Source organism: Pseudorca crassidens, chromosome 2 (assembly GCF_039906515.1).
Source record: "Pseudorca crassidens isolate mPseCra1 chromosome 2, mPseCra1.hap1, whole genome shotgun sequence".
Classification (NCBI taxonomy): domain Eukaryota; kingdom Metazoa; phylum Chordata; class Mammalia; order Artiodactyla; family Delphinidae; genus Pseudorca; species Pseudorca crassidens.
In genome coordinates, this window is record NC_090297.1 from 57490057 (window position 1) to 57508998 (window position 18942).

The 18942-nt window shown below is 38.4% G+C and overlaps 1 protein-coding gene across 3 annotated transcripts in view; it reads right to left on the reverse strand.

Moving 5' to 3' along the window:
* The window catches only part of SLC35D1 (solute carrier family 35 member D1), a 54439-nt gene that overhangs the window by 24841 nt on the left and 10656 nt on the right, over nucleotides 1–18942 (reverse strand). For all 3 annotated transcript variants that reach the window (XM_067726510.1, XM_067726509.1, XM_067726511.1), the window contains one exon: nucleotides 17789–17881. In XM_067726510.1, coding sequence (XP_067582611.1) covers nucleotides 17789–17881 — 93 coding nt within the window. The remainder of the gene's footprint in view (nucleotides 1–17788; nucleotides 17882–18942) is intronic.

An 18942-nucleotide genomic window follows, 5' to 3' on the forward strand; every position in this document is an offset into this window, starting at 1 on the left:
ACTAGAAGCCAAGCAGCTCCTTCGTGGGGCTTTCCCGGATCAAGAACACCTTCCTTTGTGCCTCATCAGTACTTCTCTTTAGTGCTCTTATCTCTGAACTGCAAATGTTTCTACACCACATCTACAGACTGTGAGCTCCCTGGTGGGAGGAACCACATCAAATTAACTGAATCACATTCCGAACACAGCATTTGAAAGACAGTAGACATTCAATTTGTTTATGGTTCTTTGTTGAGGCGTAACATATAAAAAATAAAATTCACCAATTTTAAGTATGTAATTCAATGAGTCTTGAAAAATATATAGTAATGAAACCACCATTACAGTCATGATAAAGAAATTTCGGCCTAAAACCATGAAACCTAGAAGAGAACACAGGGAAAAGCTCCTTACCACTGGTCTTGACAATAATTTTTTGGCTATGACACCAAAAGCAGAAACAACAAAAGCAAAGATAAGAGGGACTACATCAAACTAAAAGGTTTCTGCACAGCACAGCAAAAGAAACCATCAACAAAATGAGAAGGCAACCTACAGAATGGGAAAAAATATTTGTAAACCATATATCTGATAAGAGGTGAATAGCCAAAGTATATAAGGAACTCATATAACTCAACAGCAAAAAAAAAAAACAAAAAACCAAACAACCCAATTAAAAAATGGGCAAAAGAAGTGAGTAGACATTTCCCCCAAAAGGAGGCACAAATGGACAACAGGTACATGAAAAGGTGCTCAACATCACTCATCAAAAGAAAGACGCAAATCAAAACCACAGTAAGCACAGCACACCTGTTAGAATAGCTGTCATCAAAAAGACAAGAGATAACAAGTGCTGGAGAGGGTGTGGAGGAAAGAGAGCACTTGTGCACTGCGGGTGGGAATGTAAATTTGTACAGCCAAGATGGAAAACACACACACACAGACACACACACAATGGAGCATTATTTAGCCATGAGAAAGGAAATCCTGCTTTTTGCAACAACATAAATGGACCTTGAGGGCATTATGCAAAGTGAGATAAATCAGACAGAGAAAGACAGACGTGGTCTGATATCACTTACATGTAAAATCTAAAAAAGCCAAATTCACAGAAACAGAGGGTAAATGGTGGTTGCCTGGGCTGGGGCGTGGGGGAAATGGTGAGAGGTTGGTTTTACAACTTATAAGATGCGTAAATTCTAGGGATCTAACGTATAAGCATGGTATTATAGTTAACAACACTATATTATATACTTGAAAATTACTAAGAGAGTAGATCTTAAGTGTTCTCACCACAAAAAAAAAAAAGGCAGTTATGTGAGGTGATGGCAGGGTTAACTAATGCTACTGTGGTAATCATTTCCTAATACATAACTGTAACAGATCAACCACTGTACAATTTAAACTTACACAATATTAAATGTCCATTGTATCTCAGTAAAGCTGGAAAGAAAGAAATATTTACCACCCTAGAAAGTTCCCTCCTGCCCCTTTACAGTCAATCCCCTCTCCCATTTACAGCCCCTGGGAACCTCTGATCTACTTTCTTACTAGAGTTTTACCATTCAGTAATTTCATATAAACGAGAGATTGTACAGTATGTACTCTTTTATATCTGGCTTCTTTCACTTGACATAATGTGGATGGCTTGGTTCTTTCAGTAAATGCATCTTTAATTTTATAATGAACTGTCCAACTGTTTTCCAAAGTAGCTATAACATTTTGTATTCCCACCAGAACTGTTATGAGAGTTCCCGCTGCTCTACATTCATACATACATTTGGAATTGTTTCAGACCATCCAAGTGATTGAATAAATGGTAGCTCATTATAATTTTAATTTTTTTTAGGTCATGAATCAATTTATTGATCACAAATAGCATTCAAAAATAAAATAGAACAAAACAGAAAACAGGGTGTATTCCGTGTAACAAGAAATATTTTTTTCATGAAATTTTGCCTCATTTATGTGTGCATGGGAGTGTATACTGAATCACAATATAATTATTATTTCTAACTGTATGTAGAGGTCAAACATTTTAAGAAATACTGGTCTAGGGGATCAAATGTTATTTTTAGGGTTAAATGTTTAAAATATTTATACACTGACATGAAAATTGTAGTTTATACCTGGTCGAAGCATGGCAAGACTCACACAGATAAACCGGAGTAAAAAGTATTACAGACCTAATACTTTTTTTTTTTTTTTGGCTGCGTCGGGTCTTAGTTGCGACACATGGGATCTTTGTTGAGGCATGCGGGCTTCTCTCTAGTTGCGGCGTGCAGGTTTTTTTCTCTAGTTGTGGCGCTCGGGCTCCAGAGCGCGTGGGCTCTGTAGTTTGCGGCACGCAGGCTTAGTTGCCCTGCGGCATGTGGGATCTTAGTTCCCTGACCAGCGATGGAACCCAAGTCCCCTGCGTTGGATGGCAGATTCTTTACCACGGGACCACCAGGGAAGTCCCCAGACCTAATACTCTTGAAGAAATAGAATACATTCTATTTCACACACAGACACCAACATCTTTTGTCTTGAAACTTGTAGCACTTTCCTCTCTTATAAGTTCCGTTTCTTCTTCTTTTTTAAAACCTTCATAAACTGATTACTGGCTTTGAAGTCAGACCTGCACCCAGATCCCAAATCCACCATTCCCTACGTGTATCACTGTAATTTTAATTTGCATTTCCCTAATCACTAAAGAGGTTAAGCATCTTTTAATGTGCTTTTTTGCCATCAGTACTGTTTCTTTAGTGAAGTGTCTGTGCAAACCTTTTCCAAATTTTATTCAAGTTATTTGTCTTCTTACTACTGAGTTTTAAATTAACAGTTTTAAAAAATATATTCTAGATACAAGTCTTTAATCATATATATTGGGTTGGCCAAAAAGGTTCCTTCAGTTTTTAAGTAAAAATAAAAGACACATTTTTTCATTTTCACCAAGAACTTTACTTAACAACGTATTCACCCTTTTGTTCCACTACCTTCTGCCATTTTTCAGGCAACTTCATAATTCCATCTTCCCAAACATTTCATCTTTTTGAGCTAAGAACTGTTCCAGGTGCCTTTTACAGTTTTCCAGGGAATTGAAATTTTTTCCATTGAGAGAATTTTCTAAAGACTGAAATAAATGGAAATCCAAAGGTGTAATGTCTGGTGAATACAGCGGATGAACCAGAACTTCCCAGCCAAGCCTTAACAGTTTTTGCCTGGTCATCAGAGAAACATGCGGCCTTGCGTGATCCTGATGGAAGATTATGTGTTTTCTGTTGACTAATTCCAGACGCTTTCATCGAGTGCTGCTTTCAGTTGGTCTAACTGAGAGCAGTACTTGTTGGAATTAACTGACTGGTTTTCTGGAAGGAGTTCATAATAGAGGACTCCCTTCCAATCCCACCATATACACATCACCACCTTCTTTGGATGAAGACTGGCCTTTGGTGTGGTGGGTGGTGATTCATTTCACTTGCCCCACGATCCCTTCCATTCCACATTATTGAACAGTATACACTTTTCATTGCCCGTCACAATTTGTTTTAAAAACAAAACGTTTTTGTTACGTTTAAGTAGAGAATCGCATGTGGAAATACGGTCCAGAAGGTTTTTTACCACTTTAACTTATGTGGAACCCAAACATTAAAGTGATCAACATAACCAAGCTGATGCAAATGATTTTCAACGCTTGATTTGGATGTTTTGAGTATGTTGGCTATCTCCCGCGTGGTATAACATTGACTGTTCTCAATTAATGCCTCGATTGATCACTATCAACTTCAACTGGTCAACCTGAACGTGGAGCATCTTCCAGCAAGAAATCTCCAGCACGAAACTTCGCAAACCACGTTTGAAACGTTCGATTAGTCACAGCACCTTCTCCAAACACTGTACAAATCTTTTTGTGCGTTGCAGTTGCGTTTTTACCATTCTTGAAATAATAAAGCATAATGTGCCAAAAATGTTGCTTTCTTCCCATCTTCAATATTAAAATGACTAGACAAAAATTCACCAATATCCATGTTTTTTTTTTTAATGCAGGCTGATATGACAGCTGTCATACAATCTAACAAAACAATCTAACAAAATTGTTTTGAATGAAGTTAAAGACAACTAATCACTACTAGAGCCATCTTACGGAAAAAACCAAATGAACTTTTTGGCTAACCCAATATATATGAATGCAATATATGCAATATATGATTATACAAGTATTTTCAGTCTGTGGCTTGCATTTTCTTAATAGTGTCTTTTGATAAACAATTTTAGGGCTTCCCTGGTGGTGCAGTGGTTGAGAATCTGCCTGCCAGTGCAGGCGACACGGGTTCGAGCCCCGGTCTGGGAAGATCCCACATGCCGCGGAGCAACTGGGCCCGTGAGCCACAACTACTGAGCCTGCGCGTCTGGAGCCTGTGCTCCGCAACAAGAGAGGCCCGTGCACCGTGACGAAGAGTGGCCCCCACTCGCCGCAACTAGAGAAAGCCCTCACACAGAAACGAAGACCCAACACAGCCAAAAATAAATGTACTTTTTTTAAAAATAAAAAAAGAAAAAAAATTTTAATTTTGATGGAGTCTAAGATCAATTTTGTGTTTTACAATTCTTGCTTTTTATGACTTTTCTGTGAAACCCAGTGTAACCCCAAATCACAAAGATATTTTTCTGTGTTTTCTTCTAGTTTTATAGTTTTAGCTCTACTTTTAGGTCTATGATCCTTTTTGTATTAGTTTGCTAGGGCTGCTGTAACAAAGTACCACAAACTGAGTGACTTAAAAAACAGAACTGCATTGTCTTACAGTTCTAAATGCTAGAAGTCCAAGATCAAGGTGTCAGCAGGGTTGGTTCCTTCTGAGGGCTGTGAGAGAGAATCTGTTCCACGCCTCTCCCCTAGCTTCTGGTGATTTGCTGGCAATCTTTGGTGTTCCTTAGCTTGCTGAGGCATCATTCTGGTGTCTGCCTTCAAGTTCTCATGGCATTCTCTCTATGTTACTGTCTGTGTCCAAATTTACCCTTTTTATAACTGCACCACTGATATTAGATTTAGGGTCCACCCTACTTCCATTATGATTTCATCTTAACGAATCACATCTGCAATGATCCTGTTTCAAAATAAGGTCACATTCTGATACTGGGGGTAGGACTTCAACATGACTTTGAGGGGAGGAACACCACAATGCAACTCAAAATACTTTTCAAATTAATTTTTGTGTATTTCCTGAGGTAAGGGTCAAGGTTCATTTTTCTGCAAATAGATGTCAAACTGTTCCAGCACCATTTGTTGAAGAGATTATCCTTTGCTCATTGATTTATTTAGTTACCTTCAACAAAAACAACTGACCAAATGGTCTATCTGTACTTCTCGATTCTCTGCTCTGTTCCATTGGTCTATGTCTACTCTTAATCCAATACCACACCGTCTTGATTACAGCAGTTTTATAAAAGTCTTGAAATCAAGTAGATAAATCCTCCAACATTTTTCTTTTCTTTATAAAATTTTTTTTTTTTTTTTTTTTTTTTTGCGGTATGCAGGCCTCTCACTGTTGTGGCCTCTCCTGTTGCAGAGCACAGGCTCCGGACGCACAGGCTCAGCGGCCATGGCTCACGGGCCCAGCCGCTCCGCAGCATGTGGGATCCTTCCGGACCGGGGCACGAACCCGTGTCCCCTGCATCGGCAGGCGAACTCTCAACCACTGCGCCACCAGGGAAGCCCCAAAAGATTTTTGGTTTTTTTTAATTGAAGTGTACTTACAATATTGTGTTAATTTCAGGTTACAGCAAAGTGATTCAGTTACATATATTTTTTTTCAGATTATTTTCCATTATAGGCTATTACAAGATACTGCACAGAGTTCCCTGTACTATACAGTAAATCCTTGTTGCTTCTCTATTTTATATAATAGTAATTTGTATCTGTTAATCCCATACCCCTAATTTATCTCTCCCCCCGACTCCCTTTCCCCTTTGGTAACCATATGTTTGTTTTCTGTACCTGTTGAGTCTGTTTTGTATATAGATTCATTTGCATTATTTTTTAGATTCCACATATAAGTGATATCATATAATATGTGTCTTTCTCTGTCTGACTTACTTCAGTTAGTATGATATTCGCTAGGTCCTCCAACATTGTTCTTTTTCAAATTTGACTATGATTAAGTCCTTTGCAATTCTATATAAATTTCAAAATCAGCTTAGCAATTCTACAAAAAATCCTGCTATGGGATTGGAACGGTGTTGAATCTACAGATCAATTAGAAGAGAATTGACAGATTAATAATATCAAGTTTTCCAATTCATAAACATTCATAAATATAAAAATCATTTATTTCAGTCTTTCAAAATTTCTCTCAGTACTGTTTTATAAAGTTTTCAGTGTACAGACATTGACATATTTTGTTAAATTTTTCCCTATTTCATACTTTTGAAGCTTTTATAAATGGTATTATTTACTTAGTTGCCAAGTGTTCATTGCTGGTATATGGCAGTACAGTCCATTTTTATATGCTGACCGTATATCTCACAACTTTGCTAAACTAATTCGTTCTAATCACTCTTTTCTAGATTCTTTAGGATTTTCTGCATATATGATCATGGTTTTTATAGAGATATTGTTAATTCTTCCTTTATAATCTCTTATTCTTACCTTCCTGCACTGATGGGGTCCTCGAGTATAATGTTGAATAGAACATTATATGAGAGCAGACATCTCTGCCTTGTTCTCAATCCTAGTGAAAAGGTATTCAGTCGTTCACCATTAAGTAAAATAGCAATACATTATTTTGGTAGATGTCCTTTATTAGGTTGAGAAAGTTCCCTTCTATTCCTACTTTGCTGAGAATTCTAAACTCATAAATGGGTGTCAATTTCTGTCAAATACATTTTCTCAAACTATCGACATGTTCTTCTACTTTATTCTTGCCAATATGATGAATTGCACTGATTAACTGATTTTCCAATTTTAAACTAACCTTAATTCCTAAGATAAACACAACTTGGTCATGATTTAGTGTCCTTTTATATACTGCTGTATTTTTTTGGACTATAGTGTTCTTCTCTCCTTGTAATTTTTTGTCAGCTAGTGGTAGAGGGTATGCTGGCCTCATAAATCAATTGGGAAGTGTTCTTTTCTATACTCTGGAAAATTTTATGTAGAATTAGCATTGTTTCTTCCTTAAACATCTTGTAAAATTCTCCAGTGAAGTGATCAGGGCCTGGAGTTTCCTTTCTCGGAAGGTTTTAAACTAAAAATTCAATTTCTTTAATAAAGATAGGGCTAAAAACTAGGGCTTTTACTTATTTTAATTAAATAGAGCAATTTATTTAATCGAATAAGGCTATTCATGTTATCTATTTCTTCTTGAGTGAGCTTTGGCAGTTTTGTCTCTTTCATGAATTTGTCCATTTCATCTCAGTTTTTGAGTTTATGGTATATTGTTCATAAAATTCCCTTATTATCCTTTTAATATATGCAGGCTGGGTAATGATGCCCCTTTCTCATTCCTGATGTCGGTAATTTGTATATTCTTTCCGTCCTGATCAATTGGCCATGGTTTAGCAATTGTACTGATCTTTTCAAAGAACCAGCTTTTAGTTTCATTGATTTCTCTACTGCTTTTCTGTTTCCTATTTCATCGATTTCTGCTTCCTTCTATTTACTTTGGGTTTAATTTGCTCTTATTTTTTTCTAGTTTCTTTTTTTTTTTTTCTAGTTTCTTAAGGGAGAGGCTTAGATCACTGAATTTAAATCTTTCTTCTTTTATAATACATATTAATCTCTAGTTTAATTCTGTGCTGATCAGCGAACATCCCCTGTATGGTTTTGATTCTTTTAAACTATTACTACTTGTTTTATGGCCCAGAATACAGTTTATCTTGGTGAATTGTTCCATGTGCACTTGAAACAAATGTGTATCCTCTTGCTATTGAGCGGAGGGCTCTACAAACGTCAGTTAGGTCGGCTTGGTTGATGGTGTTGTTCAAGTCTTCTCTATCCTTAATGACTCTGAATTTGTTTTATCAATTACTGAAAGGAGAATGTTAAAATCTCCACTATAATCGTAGGTTGGTCTATTTATCCTTTCCGTTCTATCACTTTTTGCTTCATATATTTTGAAGCTCTCTCATCAAGTACATACACACTCAGTATTGTTATACCCACTAATATTAACCCTTTTAGCATTATGGAATATCCCTCTTTATGGTATAGTTTCCTTTATGCTTATTCTATTTAAGGTTTATTGAGTTCCTTGTGGGCATAGGTTTAGAGTTTTCATCAAATTTGGAAAAAAATCAGCCATTATTTCTTCAAATATTTTTTTTCTCCCCCACCCTGCCCCTTTTTCAGGACGATACTTAGACAAATGTTAGACCCTTAATATTATCCTACATGTCACTAATAATCTGTTCGTTTGTTTTCTAGTCTTTTTTTCTGAACTTCATCTTGAATAGTTTCTATTACTATTTGTTTAATTCACTGAACTTTTCTTGTATAGTACCTAATCTGTTTGATACCTTCTGCTTTATTTTTCAATTCTGATTATATTTTTCATCCCTAAAAGTTTCACTTGGGTCGTTTTTTATATCTTTCTTTTCTCTCCTCATCCTTTCTCAACAGTCCTTCACTGCTTTCAATGTACAATTCAACATCTGCTAAGTTCCGATCATGTGCCAGGCCCCATGGTAGGCCTCAGAGCACTAAGCTGAAGATGGTTCAGTCAGGTTTGCTGATAGTGAAGGGACAAACGGCAGCAATAAAAACGTACCACCTTATATTTATGGAGCACATTATGGTTTACAAAGTGCTTCCGTACATGGCCTGTCATTTGATTCCTACAATAGAAAGGCCAAGCCTTATTATCCCCAGAAGACAATGAGTGACTTACTTCAGGTAACACAGCTAATCCATGGTAGACTTAACATATTTCAAAGCCCAATGTTCTCTACACGGAGCATTAAATTTTATTCAGAAAAATGCCCCAAATATTTAGTGCACAGTCCCCTTTGGGAACATAATAACTATATAGAATATTAAAATAAATCTCAAGGACATAATTCCATTTATATATAATTCAAAAATAGAAAAATAATTCTCACGGGATTTTTTTCTTTCCCTAAATACTCAGCCTGTCTCTGGAGAAAGCCAGTCTACGGGACAGGCAGCCTGTTGCATTCCCCTGCTTTGCCATAGGAATGGATCTTTGGCAAGCAGCAGACATTTGAATGTATAGCTGCAGGATAAATATGACCCAAACAGTCCTACAGTACAAAGGAGTCCATTCTCCTTTTATTATGCCATAAAGATGGCATAATAAAAACAATAAAAGCTACTGCTTATTAAGCTATTATGCTCTAGGCTCAGAAATATTAAGTAACTTTACCAAAATTATTCAGCTAGTAAATACCTGTTCAGCTCCATAACCTTCATCCTGCTATCTGGACTACTGGGGAAAACCAAAGACAAGGCAATATATTCTGAATTTTCTCCTAGATGGTTCCACATGGTTACGGAGTCAAAAAGCGAAAGTTCTAACTCTATCTCTGCCATTAATTTTCTGTGAGGCCATCATAAACTCAGTTAACCTTTCTAAACCTCTACCTATATTACAAATATAGAAAACTACTCCATCTGTTTCTTGTGAGAATCAATCGAGAGAATAAAATACAGACTCTTTAAATGTATACATAATTTACATTCAGAGAGATTATTCACTTAAACTTCTATCACTGTTATCTCTCAGTGATAGATTTACAAGCGAATTTTTTTCTTCTCCCTAAGTTAGAAATAAAGAAGGCACGGTGAAAATGTACTTTGTTATTCAATTTTTAAACAAAACAAAACGTCTGCCTCTAGAGAAAACTGATAAAGAGCCATTGTGAAGAAAATGACCTGCTTGGTCATTCTGTGTGGCACAGAACTAGATGGGCTCTCTGACACAAGGCCGGCAATTTTCAGTGCTGGCTGAGTGCTGGCTGTGATTACAGACTGAACATACAAACGTGCTTTCTAAGGCTTTCCTTCTGTTTTGAATGAAGTCTCTGGTTCTACAGGTGCTGATAGTGTAACGTAATACACACCACAGGCATGAAAAGAATGTGGCATAAGTAATGGGCAAACAGGTCATATGGACCTTCCACTTCCTAAAACCAGGCATTTGGTTTAAATAAGACTTTCAGTTAAATAAAAATATTTAGAAAAAAACTTTAATGAAAGAAATGTGTTCTTTAGTTGCTTAGGTTAAGGAAATTAAGAAAGGGAGACTGAGTAAGATTAGGCAGTAATCAGTAACATAATGAATAAAATCTAGTGAAGGTATACCTGAAACTAATGTAATATTGTAAGTCAATTACACTTCAGTTTAAAAAGAAAAAGAAAAAAAAATCTAGTGTAGGGATACAATCAGATTTTGTCTAATCAACCAGCTCTAAGCGATGGATCTGCCTATCTGGACCAGTATCTTGGTGAAAAGTCTGAGGCTATGTGCAGGCTTAGCAAGAAAGTGCTGGGACAACTTGGCAATGTCTACAATGCCACATTAGCACCAAATCACCACCCTAATCTAGTGAAAAGCAGGGAATAATTTCAACATATACCTGAGTCTTAGATGCAACCATTCTCACTCCCAGGAAAATCTGTTGCCAATTTACTTGAGATTTGAAATAAAATCCAAAGCATCATTGAGACATTTTCTTATGTTTGGATACCTCCCTGCTTACTATAAAGACTAAAAATAAATAAACCATTTAGTCTTTGGACTTCATGGTTAAAAGAAAAAAAAAGGTTAATGAATTCTATTTTGAAAATTCATTCCCCAAAAAACTCTTGAGAAAGGAATTGAATCCTTAGCCTAGAAAGTAAACTGCCAGGACACCTGCTAAGGCAGAAGATAATGTCAGTGGTGTAAATGATCTGCATGGTTCCCCCCCACCTTGGAAAAGTTAGACAAGTTCATGCAACCAGTGGTCCTAGTTAGCAACCCATCTTCTGCACTACTGTAACCATCTGCCTGCCTCCTGCTCCTAGTTGAGAAAAGGAACAAGAACCCACAGATCTTCAATACCCCTTCTTGCTAGGTTCTACTGCCTATGTTAAAACCTACATACCATGTCAAAACTACATACTCCAGTACTAGTGTCAATGGGGTCACTTACTCTTATTTGAAAAAAGCATATCCTCAAAGGTAAGAATGGCTAAAAACATTACTTTGTCAGTCAAACAATATAAAGGCAAAGAGAAAGATCTAGTCATTCACAAATAAAAAAATAACTGATCCAACCCACCTGTATTACATTTGAGAATACCAAGGCCCAGAAAGCCGGAAGGTCCTGTCTCTATGTGGAAAGAACACTTCAGGGTTGAGAATCAGTCTGTAATGATCCACAAAGGGACCCAGAAAAGATTAATAACTCTAGACAGGCTAAAAATTCATTATTTAGTAGTAATGCTTAGTAAGACACCTCCTGGTAGATGATCTGTGCAGTAATTTTTCCTGTAAAACTCATCTGAGCCATGTAATTTAACCAGTGATATAATGAAGACATTATACAGTGTACCAGTGCCTACAGTGCTGGCCTTGTGAGAGCTACAGCAAGGGGTCTGTTCTCCCATCCCTACGTGAGAACACCTAGCAGGGTGTGCTGTCAGAAAGTCAGACTCCAATTCCTGAGACTCTGAATCACTGGCTTTGTGCTACAGACATTCCCTTTTGGAGGCAGCGACTAACAAGTTTAAACACAGTCTGTCCTTTGGAAAGTCATTAGTCAATTGATGCTTGTTCTGCCTTTATCTATGTTAAATAGATATCTTTGGTTAACAGTAAGCTGGCTTTTGCGTGATACATAGTTTTGTTTTGTTTTTTTTTTTTTGGCTGTGTTGGGCCTTCGTTGCTGCGCGTGGGCTTTCTCTAGCTGTGGCTACTCTTCGTTGAGGTGTGCAGGCTTCTCATTGCGGTGGCTTCTCTTGATGCAGAGTATGGGCTCTAGGCATGTGGGCTTCAGTAGTTGCAGCATGCAGGCTCAGTAGTTGTGGCACCGGGACCCTAGAGTGCGTGGGCTCAGTAGTTGCAGCTTGTGGGCTCTAGGGTGTGCAGGCTTCAGTAGTTGTGGCTTGTGGGCTCAGTAGTTGTGGCACATGGGCTTAGTTGCTCCACAGCATGTGGGATCTTCCTGGACCAGGGATCAAACCCATGTTCCCTGCATTAGCAGGCAGATTCTTAACCACTGCACCACCAGGGAAGTCCCATGGTTTTTTTTAAAAGAAGAATGTTTTAAAGTTAGAAGACATGTGTCTAAAAAAACTAAATGCTGGATATACTGATTCCTTGGTTTCTGGTAAACCTGGGATGTTGAGAACTTAAACTTTTTGAAAAATTACACGCACATATTTGGTTTCTCAGAATGCTTTGCCAAGGACCTTAGTGCTCATTAGGATGAGTTGTTCAATTGCATCTTTTGCATCCCACTTCTATTCTACACTTACCCTGTTCTCTCTCTCACACACACACACAAATTGGTGGTTACTTTATTAGTTTCATGCATATTCTTCCACAGTTTCTTTACTTAAATAAGTAAATTAAATGAATGTGTATATATATTCTTATTTTTCCCTTTTTATTTTACTCAAAAGTTAGTAAACCATACGCACTGTTTTACACTGTGCTTCTTCATTCAACAATTTATCTTGGAGATCTTTTCATTCAGTACACAGAGAGCTTAAAATCAAAAAAGCTCTGGGTCAGGAAAGTCAAGAGCGCAACAGATGAGAGCAGTTTATCAGCACAGGTTATCAGGAGGCAGCTGGGCTCGTGCCAGCTGTCAGAACAGCAGCCCAGTCTCCACACTGGCGTGCGTCCTACTCCTCAGAAACACTGTCTCAGCGCCGAAGCACGCCCTACCTAGAGAACCAGCCGACTCAGTGGACCCAGCCTACTCGGTTACCACATGACGAAGTGGGCCTGGAGAGCAGAAGGGATTCATCCAAAGTCGGACAGTGGTCACAAACAGAACTGGAGTTTGCTGGTCTTTTGCATTCTGGCCCCAAGTCCTCTCCACTGTACCACTTATGTCACAAACTCTTAGGGACATGTCACTGTCTGCAGAGTAACTTGCAAATTCCAGTGTCTGGCACTAGTCCCAACTTGGAAGGAAGCAGGCTGTGGGATGGCAGGAAGAAGGAGCCACTAGTCACAGAGTCAGAAAATCTGGGCTCTCGCCCTGAGCCCTCTTTGGGCCCAGTTCCCTCATCTGTGAAACAAGGGTCTGGAACCACATGCTCTCCAAGGAATCCTCTAAGGGCTCCAAAGTCGTTGACTTCTACCTTCTAACCACGTGGAAGAGTCTGGTCCTTGCGGCTGGGCCTGTGCCCACGCTATTAATTCCACCTGGAACGTACCTTTTGTTTTTCTGCCTCCACACCTTCCAAGGCCCACTCTGATGTCTCCTGATATTTGCCACTCCAGAAAATGCTCCTCGTGAACAAGCTCCTACCTCAGTCTTTAGAGCCTGCTCTTCCCTCGGCCTAGACTACTCCTTCCAAGGAGCCACACAAACTGGTCTCTCAGTCCACTCAGTTCAGTGTCTGCTCAAACGAAGCTTATAGAGATGCTCTCCCTAATCATCTTATCCAAAATAGCACTTCCCCAATCACTCTTCTCCTCGTTTTATCTCTTCATAGCTCTTATTACAAAATTTATGCTTCGTATATCTTACCCCATTGGAATGCAAGCTCCTTTGAGGCAAAGACATGTCTTTTTTTTTTTTAACTTAGAACAGCACCTGACACGTAATAAGCACTCAATAAATATTCACTGAGTGAAATAAATAATTATTTGTAAACAATTAAGTAACAAGAAAGACAAGCTTCAGGGACTCCACTTCTAATACTAATCTGAGATATTTCTCCCATTCAGTAGCTTGTTCTGTATGCACGCAAGTCCTGAACGGGGGAAAAAACAAGTCAGGGATGCAGCAAGTGGCTTTGGGAGATAGATGTGGTCAGGCAAACAGCAAGAGATCTCCCTGGAGTCAGAGAGACTGGTTTTAGGGAAATTCCCTGGCAGTCCAGTGGTTAGGACTCTGTGCTTTCACTGTCAAGGGCACGGGTTCGATCCCTGGTCAGGGAAGTAAGATCCCACAAGCCACAGGATGTGGCCAAAAAAAAAGAAAGACTGGTTCTAGTGCTGAACTCAGCTACCATGTCCTTAACCTCTATATATCAGATAACAACCTACCACACAGGTACACAATGAGGATTAGGGAAAATGATTAATGTGGAAGCATCTTATCAGGCATCGTGCAAGGCATCATACCCTATAGGTGAAGTATTACTTGAAGGTCAGAAGTAGACTGAAATTGTTAACATGGGAACAGCTTTATTTAAAGATAAACTGTTGGGACTTCCCTGGTGGCACACAGCGGTTAAGACTCTGCGCTACCGACACAGGGGACCCGGGTTCAATCCCTGGTCTGGGAACTATATCTCACATGCATGCTGCAACTAAGAGTTTGCATGCCACAACTAAGGAGCCCGCCTGCTGCAACTAAGACCCAACACAACCAAATAAATAAATAAATAAAAATTAAAAAAAAAAAAGATAAACTGTCACGCCAAAAAAGTGTCCACTCTTTAAAAAAATACATGTACATACATGAATGTTTGTCCACTTATATGTACACATATTTTGAAGGGAAAACCCAAGCCTAAAAGACACACTGAATATGAACCTGACTTACTAGAAAACACTTACCTGAAATCCTGCCACATATTCCACGCTGTAATGTGAACCCTTTTTGCCAGAACTTCAGACACCAACCCACTGACTACTATGAAACTGAACCTTCCAGTGGAAGAAATCAACTGCAACCTCTTGTAGGATACTATGAGCCTCTAGGATGCGCTAGGGCATCTATGGCTTCCACCCACTGCTTCTGTGCTGATTAATAAAAGCAAACCATTCAACCACTTCTGTAAGTTATATCTCTAACAACAACCCCCAGAACAGGTTAGCATTACTTGTTGCAGTTGGTGGGTAAGAAAACCAAGCCCTATCTCCTCTAAAAATCCAAGCTTGATATTTAACCCACACCAGTTTCTTCCTAACCTGAATACTTATAGTACTGACTGACTGACGGGCATGCACTTTGGTGCTGGATCTTACACCATCTCTGTAGCATGTCAAATGTCTTTCTTGTGTGGCAAGGACTATGTTGTATTTCTCATATATTCCCCAAAGAACTTAGCACAGGACTTTCTTACCACAAGGAAGATGCTCAGTAATACTGAACTGACTGAATCTGAAATGAACTTAAAATAAAATTGTAGTAAGCACACAAGGAATTTAGGAAGAAAGGAATTTAGGAACAGAATCAAACTCAGAATTCTTGGAGTTCCTAAGTTCCAAATTTAATTCATAACCTACCAAACAATACTGATTATTCATATCATTTGTATTTTCATTCTGTAGGCAAAGCTCCATGAGATAGGCATTCCCTCTCCAACAAGGAGATGGAATTGACCCACCTCCATTTTCCAACCCACAATGACCCCAACACCTTTCCCACAGAACTGGTAACAATTACGACTCTGATGATGACAGGTCTGCTCCCCAAGACAACTAAATGGTTCTCAAAGGCAAGAATACCACCTAATTCATCCTTCTTTCTTATCACCTGAGCTTAGCACTGTGAGACACACAATAGCACTTAATAACTATTCGAGAATGTTAGAGGGAGAGTATGTCAAGGAGAGAATGTTAAGAAAAAGAGCATGAGATTGTAAGCCTGCCAGCCAGTAGGTCCATCTGTACCCCAATAAGTATTTTATAAGAATCATATTAATTAATAATAAGAATAAGGATGAACAAACATTTATGTAAAACCCAAAACACTGATGGGGTTGATCACAAAGCAATGAGTTTAGCCTCCATAATTAGTTTATCATCCCAACTTGAAAGCATTTAGATAAATTCAGTCATTCTTAAAAAACACTGTTCTTTCAAAATAAACCTTTCTTGACCTTTGCTTGGCATTTTCATTGGAAGAAACAAAAAGATTACTCAAATTCCACTCCTCTGCTTAAAAAGAGAAGAATAAAAGAGTAAAATCTAAATCTCATCCCAATATAGGTGGCAAAGTCATTTTTTCCACTATGGGTAAACACCTGTAATTATATCGAAGCATTTAAAATTGAAAGTGTGTTAGTGAACTTCAAAATACGCATGAATTTTGCTACAACCTGGCAGATAACTTCTAGTTAAACGATCATCACTCTGGAATGAAGAAATATCTCCTTCAGTCAATGTTTTCAAGTAGCTACAAGCTACTAGTCAAAGTTTCAAATTAATGAAAATTCCATTTTTGCTGAGTCTGTAGAATACCTAATCACATTAATTCTTCCAACTTTCTCATGTACAGATTGGCCTCAAGATTTGGAATCATCTGTGCTGCCATGGGGTACCTGGTTATTTTACATTACATTCTTACCCCAAAACTAAAGAGTGAAGGGTGCTTCTGCCAGAGTCAGCTAGAAGAGGCAGAACACTGAAAAGACCATGGCCTCTGCAGTCAGGCTTGGGTTTAAATCCTGACTCTACTACCTGCTGACAGTCTGATGCTGGGCAAGTTATTCAGTCTCTCTGAACCTCTATTTCCACCTTGGTAAAATAGGGTTAATTCAAACTTCCTACAGCTGTTATGGGGACTATATTACATTGTATATAAAAAGTGACTAGCACATAATAGGGACTCAATAAATGTTAGTTTCTCTTCCCACTTTTTGCACAGCCACAAAAAACTCATTCAACATCTTTATTTTTAGAGCAACACCTCTACAGTAGTTTCCTGCTTTGGAGTCATTTCTAGGCCTGCTGATAGCCAGGTCACAGTTCATTAAAACATTTACATATGTTCTTTGCCAGTTTTAAAAGAAAGAGTTCTTGATGAAAAAAACAAAACAGCTTTATAAGCAGTCAGTCTTCTCCTACCTCTGATTCAAGCACAATTTTTAACAGTCTAACTACTTCTAAAAACCTCTTCTTTATTTTGGTCCCCACTGATTTGGGGAACTTGTCGCTGTCATTATAATAAACAATCAATACATTTATTCTGAAGAAACTACTAGCCAGGGGAATCATTAGGAGGAATCTTGGTACCGAAATCCTTGGCAGAATTCTAGATTTCCATTAAGTTTGCAAAATTCTGTGAATTCTAACAAAATGTTACCAATTTTTATGCTATGAATATGTGTTTCAGAGAAAAATTCTTGTCTGGATTTAGTTTGCTACTTTATTCTGGATTTATTTAGCTAAACATTTGCAGAAAATGAGTAAACTATTATATTCGTTGCTATTTATATGGTTAAGTCACCACACAGCTAAATATCTCCTGAGGGGAAAAAACAGCTTGGGATTTAAGCCAGGATGACAATTGTACACCAAAACTGAGAGCTTCTAGAGATAACAAGCGTTTTGTTAGGTTTGAAGAATTCTACTACTTCTGGATTTTTTGTTTTTCAAGGATAGTTTGCTACTATTCCTATTTTGTAGTTTAGTAGAAATGTAAAAATTCCCTTCCTCTATCCTCCTGGCACGTAAGAGAAGGACACTAGTTGGCATGCACTATTTTTATGTCGACAGCCAGAGCTATTTTAAGCTATTTTAGTACTATCCAAAAAGGTTAGCATGACATTAGCAAGCTAAAAGGTAAATTCTCAGTCTTTGGTCACTTACTAAGAACATTACTTTTTAACAACCCAACTGTCTATCTCTTGGTAATACAAATTAAAATAAAATTCAAAAACATACACCATGAAGCCATAATCAGAAAGTCCTACCTTTTGCGCATCTCCCGTAAAATATGCAATGGCTAGGGTGGGCAGAATCATGAACAGTGCATTGTAATAGAGCAGACCATATTTTCCCAGCTCCTAGGAGAATAAAAAATTAGGTGTTTCATTTGGTTCCAGTAGACAGAGAAAGACAACCCTGTACAGAGTGCCACCCCCCATTACAAACATGCACCCCTCCCCCACAACATACACAGCAAATTAGTCAAGTCAGAAGTCTTGCAAACATTAATGACCTAAGCTTTCCAAAAAAAAAAAAAAATGCAAACTTACAAGGTTTCAAGTTTATTTGAAATAAATTCCCTGAGTGCTTAAGATCAGAGAAATAAAAAGGACATCAACTCGCTGCCTCAAAACAGCAAGGAGAAAAGAAGTTATTTTGAACACAAACATACATCTCTACAGAAGCACGTCCTTGAAGCCCTTCCCTTTCCAGAACAGAATAAAAGTCACCAAGTTAGTCTCGGGCTTTTCAGAACTAAAACAGAGTGCAATTTAACAGACACAAAGACTCACACCTAGACCAACACACAGACAGACATAACTTCCCAGTGAAGTATTTCTGAAAATGTATACGGGAAGTACAATGAAGATTAAGAAGAAAGAAAAGAAAAAGGAAAAGAAAAAGGAAAGAAAAGAAAAGAAAAAAGAAAGAAGATTAAGATTACCCTACAGGGACTTCCCTGGTGGTCCAGTGGTTAAGAATCCACCTTCCAATGCAGGGGATGTGGGTTCGATCCCCGGTCGGAGAACTGGGATCCCACATGCCGTGGGGCAGCTAAGCCCTCACACCACAACTACTGAGCCTGTGCGCCACAACTAGAGAGCTCACGTGCTGCAACTACAGAGCCCACATGCTCTGGAGCCTGCACACCACAACTAGAGCGCCCATGTGTCACGACTACTGAGACTGTGCGCTCTGAAGACCACACGCCACAACTAGAGAGAAGCCCGCGCACCGCAACAAAGAGCCTGAGCACCACAACAAAAGATCCCGCGTGCCACAACTAAGACCTGACACAGCCAAAAATAAATAAATAAAATAAACATTGAAAAAAAAAAGATTACCCTACAATTCCCAAAATATGGTATGACTAGTTGTGCCCTCAGCTACTGGGGAGCAACAGAAGACCACACACATC